The sequence below is a fragment of the Epinephelus moara genome, chromosome 5 (assembly GCF_006386435.1).
Source record: "Epinephelus moara isolate mb chromosome 5, YSFRI_EMoa_1.0, whole genome shotgun sequence".
Lineage (NCBI taxonomy): Eukaryota > Metazoa > Chordata > Actinopteri > Perciformes > Serranidae > Epinephelus > Epinephelus moara.
Genome location: NC_065510.1, coordinates 4,888,098 through 4,895,880, shown reverse-complemented (window position 1 = coordinate 4,895,880; position 7,783 = coordinate 4,888,098). Strand labels below are relative to the sequence as shown.

At 42.6% G+C, this 7,783-nt stretch overlaps 1 protein-coding gene across 1 annotated transcript in view; it reads left to right on the top strand.

The window, feature by feature from the left end:
* Positions 1–81: 81 nt before the first annotated feature.
* LOC126389681 (calpain-2 catalytic subunit-like) overlaps positions 82–7,783 on the top strand; it is a 43,755-nt gene continuing 36,053 nt past the window's right edge. Inside the window, exon 1 of the mRNA XM_050043463.1 lies at positions 82–433. Within this exon, the coding sequence (XP_049899420.1) occupies positions 197–433 (237 nt within the window). The 5' untranslated portion in view covers positions 82–196. The remainder of the gene's footprint in view (positions 434–7,783) is intronic.

The following is a 7,783-nucleotide window of genomic DNA, read 5'->3' as shown; positions in this document are numbered from 1 at the left end:
AGACAGACAGACAGACAGACAGGGGGAGGGAGGGAGAGACAGACAGACAGGGGGAGGGAGGGAGACACCGTCAGCTGGCTCCTCCTCCGGGTTTCGGGGCGGAGGTCTGAGAGACTCTGAGTCAGAAACAGAGAAAAAGTTTGATCACAGATCCTGGGACTGTCTCTAACTTTTGTCCTCCGTCTTGTCCTCCATCATGTCCGGCGTGGCGTCCACTCTGGCCAAGAACCGGGCCATGGCTGCGGGCTTCGGCACCAACGCCAACGCGATTCGGTACCTGAACCAGGACTTCTCGGCTCTGCGGGCTCAGTGTCTCTCTGCCGGAAAACTCTTCTGCGACCCAACCTTCCCCGCCGCGCCCGAAGCTCTGGGCTTCAACGAGCTGGGCCGCAGCTCCTACAAGGTCCGGGGAGTCACCTGGAAGAGACCAGGGGTAAGAACAGGGGCCCGGGACCCGAACCGGGGTCCGTGGGGATGGGTGGGTGCGTGGGTGGGGTTGGGTGGAGGAGGAGGTGGAGGAGATGCAGTTTGTTGTCAGATTCCCTTCAGGCTCATAACTCTGCTGCTCCGCCCTCATGGAAACAATCCACCAGGCTCCAAAATACCCTCCGTGTGTTTGTACAGGGAAATGAGACAGAATGGTAGAGATATGATCGAGATATGATCGAGGTGTTACAGAGATGTTATAGATATGTTATGAAGATAGAGATAAAAGTGTCAGTAATATAGACATGACACAGAGATAATATGGAAGTGTTATAGAGTTATTAAAGATACCATAGACATAATGTAGAGATGTTATATTAATATAGAGATAATGTAGAGATGTTATATTAATATAGAGAATGTAGAGATGTTATATTAATATAGAGATAATGTAGAGATGTTATATTAATATAGAGATAATGTAGCGATGTTATATTAATAAAGAGATAATGTAGAGATGTTATATTAATAAAGAGAATGTAGAGATGTTATATTAATAAAGAGATAATGTAGCGATGTTATATTAATATAGAGATAATGTAGAGATGTTATATTAATAAAGAGATAATGTAGAGATGTTATATTAATATAGAGATAATGTAGAGATAGTTTAATATAGATAATGTAGAGATATTATTTTAATATAGAGATAATGTAGAGATATTATATTAATATAGAGATAATGTAGAGATATTTTAATATAGATAATGTAGAGATATTTTAATATAGATAATGTAGAGATATTATTTTAATATAGAGATAATGTAGAGATATTATTTTAATATAGAGATAATGTAGAGATATTACAGAGCTGTTATTACTGACATGATAAAGATGATATGACAGAGCGAGCAGCAGAGTTCAGGAGCTTCAGACAAACATTCAGGTTCTGTATATTTGTACATGTCATATCTCTACATGGTCTGTGTGTGTGTGTGTGTGTGTGTGTGTGTGTCTGTCTGTATCTCATCTTACACAGTATCTTATAACGTCACTGTTATAGAGATATTAGAGAAACTTCACCTCATGATGTCAAACTCATCTTTGAAGGCTGTGAGATCCATCGCTGTGATCAGAGTTGAACTCGTGTCTTTATAGGAGCCACAGTCTGTAGAGGACGTCATCAGACGCTGTGACGCTTCATTGTTACTGACTGTGTGAATAAATAATGAAACACATTTTAATAAAATGATGATCATAATGATATTACAGAGGAGCAGGAAGGAATATCAACACTGATGCATCTGATGTGTCTCTGTCAGACTGTAGACATGTGACATCACACAGAGATGTTTCCATCCTGTTCTTCCTGAAACGACCTCATGTTGAAATATTATGAAGTCAAATTTAATAAAAACTCAGTGACTGATATGATGGAGGGAGCAGGAACATGTGTCCAGCCTTCTGATGATAATTTTAGGACGTAAAAATAAAAGTTAGTTTCATGGAAACATGTTGAAGTGTCTGTTTCCTGCAGCAGCACAAAAACAAGCTCCCGAACAGCAGCGGACAGAAGAAAGAAAAGTGATCTTACTGTAGTAACAGACAAATAAAGTAAATAAACTACATAAACATGACGCTCCGTGACGCTCCGTGACGCTCTGTGACGCTCTGTGATGCTCTGTGATGCTCTGTGATGCTCCGTGACGCTCTGTGATGCTCTGTGACGCTCTGTGACGCTCTGTGACGCTCTGTGATGCTCTGTGATGCTCCGTGACGCTCTGTGATGCTCTGTGATGCTCTGTGATGCTCCGTGACGCTCTGTGACGCTCTGTGATGCTCTGTGACGCTCTGTGACGCTCTGTGATGCTCTGTGATGCTCTGTGACGCTCTGTGATGCTCTGTGATGCTCTGTGATGCTCCGTGATGCTCCGTGACGCTCCGTGACGCTCTGTGATGCTCCGTGACGCTCTGTGATGCTCTGTGATGCTCTGTGATGCTCTGTGATGCTCCGTGACGCTCTGTGATGCTCTGTGATGCTCCATGACGCTCTGTGATGCTCTGTGATGCTCTGTGATGCTCTGCGATGCTCCGTGACGATCTGTGATGCTCTGTGCTCTGAGTTTAGGGAGGCTGACCCTCCGCCCTGATGGAAGCATCTGAAACGCGATGCTGAGTCTGAGACAGCCGCAAGCTTTAGAGGCGACCCCCTCGTCATACAGATGCTGCAGGTTATTAAAATAACAGCAGTGATGTCACAACATCACCACTTCCTCCGCCTCATTCTTGTTCACATTTCCAAACCAGCTGTTGATGTTAGAGGAAAGATGGGACCTGATAAAAACAGAAGAGAACATTTTCATGATCGTCCTGTCATAATCCAAACTCCTCGGCGTCGATCTGTCGTCTGACAGATGTCGTCAGTGCTCAGATACTTGTACCGCTTCTCCGCTGCCGCCGACCCCCCCCCTCCATCACACAAGGAGCAGGAAGGCAGGACCTCCTCCCAAAATGAGACTGGTCACAGTGGTTAACAGGTTCATCCAGTCGTGGGCCGTGATGGTGTTCTGTCACCATGGTGTAGAGTCATCCGTGTTCCTCAGCACAGATGTGGATGTGTGATTCCTCCGACAGTCACCTGTGAATAAAAGAGGAGAAAGAGCAGGGCCCTGAGTGGATCCATAGAGGACAGAGTCCTGTTAACTCGGGCCGTCTGAGACCCGTTTGTTCAACGTCAATGAGCCGAAAAACAAAATTACAATGAGAGAAAAGTGTGTGAGCTAAAACATGTGACTGAGTACGATAAAAAGCAAACGAGCATGATTCATATTTCCCTCCAAACGCCTCGGAACGAGATTTAAGAGCAGCTGCAGCGTCCTGCGCTCCCCTGGTTGACCTACAAATGTCTGTGTGTTCACAAATACACACAACATGTGTAGCACACATCAGTGTAAGCACAGTGTGTGTTACACTCCCTCTGCTCAGACGGCTGTGTTCAGCAACACGCTTCTTCAACATGTTACATACAATATTCAGTTTGACTCGTGCAGAGTGAAACAGATCAAACATGTGAGGAACAACCCGTGAGTCATCAGAGATCCTACATGCCACAGAGATGAGTCACTATGCTCCCATAAACACAGAGGTGCTTCCTGGGAGGAGACGTCACATGGCGCTCGTTAAACACACTGACACACTTTACATGTCAGACACTCTTCATTTCAACACACAGTGAAAAGCATTTGGTTGTACTCAGAGTACTTTGTAATGTAAGTAATCTGTCCTCGTGCAGATGTGTCAGTCTGAGAGTTTTCAGAAGCAGGAAGTGGAGAGAAGAGGAAGAGGAGGAGGAGGAGGAAGAGGTGACTGTAACTGAGTCACAATAAATACAGTCATATTGATACAACGGCCAGCCGCACTTCCAGAGTTCAGGCAGGGACGGACCTTTAAAAGTTGAAAGCTGGGTAAGATCAAGACGTTCGACAGTTCAGGACGCCGGCGTTAAAGACAAAGAACAGACCCACCCTGGTTCATTTACGTCCAAATCTCTGCCAGGCCACGCCCTTCTCTGGCAGCACTGTCACTTCCTATTGGTCAACTGCAGAAACATTTTGGGGACATGCTTTAATGGCTGAGTTAAAAAAAGTCCACTGAGTTTGTCGATGTTTGAACAAACCCTCATTGGTTTATGGCCAAATTTTGCAAAAAGCCAAACTGGTGGCGCCCCCTACTGACTGATATAAAAATGATTTAACACACGTGGTTCAACATTATTATTTACAGTTTTTCTCGATTGTTTACACACATTTTCTGAAAGCATGCCTCATACTCTCAGAACTCTACACACAAATCAAAAAACACACACACAATGGGCAAACCCCCTCAATTCTCCTGCAAAATGAAACTTTATATTCAAAACAATGTTATTTCTTCTCAAAATGTTATTTTGTGTTCAAATGACACACACAAACCATCATATGAATAGACATTTATAAGAACCAGTTGAACACTGATGTGCTCAATGTAAAACACTATGATGAATGGAAAACACTTCTTCTCCATTCATCATAATGACTTAGGCCTTTTTTTTGTTCAGTGTTACACTTACTACAGACAGTACATACATAAGTGTGTTGTAAAATATTTTAGAATGTTGTTTTTATACTCAGAACACACAAATACACGGAAACAAATATATTTTATTTTTCCCACAAAAACAATGTACACAGTGTACGTTCCAACCAACACAAAGTTGCATATACAGTGGTCTACATACAAAACAACAGAAGAATTTACTGTATACAGTTACAGTATAAAAACAAAACAAAACTATGCTGCATCCTCTCTTCTGTTTCGGTCTGGCCACAGCACCTCATCCACATCACAAGCAATGTTTTCCCTGGCCAAGCAGCGGGGGAAATATCGCCTAGCATGGCGAATCCAGCCATGAAAAGCATCAACTGCTATATCTCCACATGCATCTCCCATAGCTTGGAGAAGGGGTATATGCGTTTGTGGATTTCGGTCATACACTTTCCATCTCCAGGCAGAAAAAGTGGCTCGGATCTCATCAGAGATTACGGTCCTTGGCCTTCTTCGTCCTCGTCCTCCCCGTCCTCCTCCTCTTACTCTCACTCCTCTGGTTCTGGCTCTGCCTCTGTTTCCAATGTTGGCATCCATTGCTCCAAAACAGAAAAGCTCACCTGTTGCCCTTTTATGCTAAAGCTCTGATTGCTAATTGTAAAACTGTGTGACAGGTGTTTGCCCATGTGATGAGTCAGTGTGCATAGTAGGGCAATTAACTTTAGAATTTTGAATGACAGTGTGTTCCTTGTGAAAACAAGAGATTTTCTTCATGAAAATTGTGCCAAATGCAGAGAATTGTGTGGAGTGTTTTGAAAAAAATGTGTTTTAGAACTGCAATTTGAGTGTAAAGCAGGAATTGTGCTTGTAGTTTAGCAGAATTGGTTCAGGGGGTTGGTGCATGAGTTACATGTTGTGGTCATTGTGTCTCAAGTACCAGTATTTGTGTGTAAACAATTGAGAAAAACTGTAACATTTCCTGCAGGTTTTGTGATGATTGGACACTTTCTTATATATAGTCTGATTTGTTTGCATGTGTAGCGCCCCCTAGTTGTTGATTTGAAGGAAACGTTCAGGGTATGACTCAGGTACTGATGTGGACGTGTAAGTTTAGTGATGATTGGCTCAACGGTCAATCATCACTAAACATTAATGTGCTGAGCCACGCCCCCTCTACAGTTCATTGGTCAATGTCATCAAACCAAAATGTTTTTGATGACATCTGATGAGGTTGGTCCAAAAATGATCCACAGACACTTTGGTACAAATTGGACCCACGCCTTGGGAGGAGATGTCAACAATGTGTTTTTAAAAAAAATTCAAAATGGCGGACAATCTAGTGGGCGGATTTTAAGGGTTCTTGAGGCTTTTGTAGAATCCTTACAGCTGAACATGTGTGTTGAATTTCATGTCAGTTCAACAAATGGTGCGACGGTGGTGACCTTTCAAACTAAAGAACTTCTTCGACCTTAATTATAGCTCCCCCATCTGGTTTCCTGAGCAGCATTTATACACAACTTCCAGTCATCGACGAAAATGTCATGTCTCTATGATGTACCATCTCACGGGACTTTATGAAAACATTTCTGAATAATAATAATAATGATGAATAAAAACTGTGTACTCATCCAGAGGTGGGAAGTAACTGAGTACTCTCAAGTACTGCATTCAGGTAAAACTCTGAGGTACTCGTACTTTACTCAAGTATCCCTGCTCCTCTCCGTCTCCTCCGTCTCTGTACTGTTACTGCACCATTATATCTGACAGCTTCAAAGTTTGGATGAAACAAAGGAGCCAACAAGACATGAAGGAGTTAAAAAACATGGACAGCAGTAAAATGACGCCGACACATGAAGTCATCCGAACACATGATGCAGACGAAGCGACCGCTGTACTGCAAGAGCCCCGACTCTTACTGCTGGTTATACTCACAAAGTTTGGCTGCAGTGAGGCTGAAAATCTTTCAGTGTTAACGTCTTCCAGCTCTGACGCTGCGTGTTGAATGTGACTGCACATGTATGTGATACCTCGGTATGCAGTGTGTCGTGTTAATAAAGTTTGAAGTCTGAAACATTGAGACCTGCGTCAGTTTCAGAGTTTCACCTCAGATATTTCAGGAATGTTCAGAGTTATTTAAACATGTAAAGCAGCTTCTTGTCCGCAGAGTAAATTCCAGTAAACATGTCCTGACGACTGAGATTCAAACTGCACTGAGACTAAACGACCTGATGATGGACAGGTCCACTGGGCCCCGGGGCCCCGAGGCCTCTGTGTGATTGTTTTTAGCAGTTGTTCTTGCAGAGTCAGATTCTGTGAACAGGAGCTGAGATATTTAGTTTAATGTTGCAGACTGAGTGCAGACTGGATGTTTCTGCTGCTGGCAGGAAACTGCTTCCTGTGACTCTCTAACAGAGCGCGCTCTGATATTAATATAAAATCTGTGCAGAGTCAGTGTGAAGCTGCTGACGAGGATCTGTCAATAAAAACATTAATATGACTTAAGTACAGAAACATTAAGATATAACTGAAGTACCAACAGTAACAGTTTTATTATTATTATTATTATTATTATTATTATTATTATGCATTAATGTGTGGATCAGCTTAATGTTGATCAGCAGGTAAAGGTGGAGCTCCTTTAAACACCACCGCAGAGATTCATCTATATTATAATGATACAGCTTATTACTGTAACATGGATTCTGATTGGTCAGTGACAGCGTTCTGTCTGAACAGCAGACTGCGTTTGTGATCACCTGTGATCAGCCAAACTACGACATCATCTATAAATCAATAATTAGTTTTATTGAAGTCCCAAATTAAGACATGTTTTCTTTTTGTGTCCTCACTGACAGTGTGACAGTATGTGAGTATCACAAACAGTGTGTGAGTATCACAAACAGTGTGTGAGTATTACAGACAGTGTGTGAGTATCACTGACAGTATGTGAGTATCACTGACAGTATGTGAGTATCACTGACAGTGTGACAGTATGTGAGTATCACTGACAGTATGTGAGTATCACTGACAGTGTGTGAGTATCACAGACAGTATGTGAGTATCACTGACAGTATGTGAGTATCACTGACAGTATGTGAGTATCACTGACAGTNCCGACTTAGTGTGTGAGTATCACAAACAGTGTGTGAGTATTACAGACAGTGTGTGAGTATCACTGACAGTATGTGAGTATCACTGACAGTGTGACAGTATGTGAGTATCACTGACAGTATGTGAGTATCACAGACAGTATGTGAGTATCACTGACAGTATG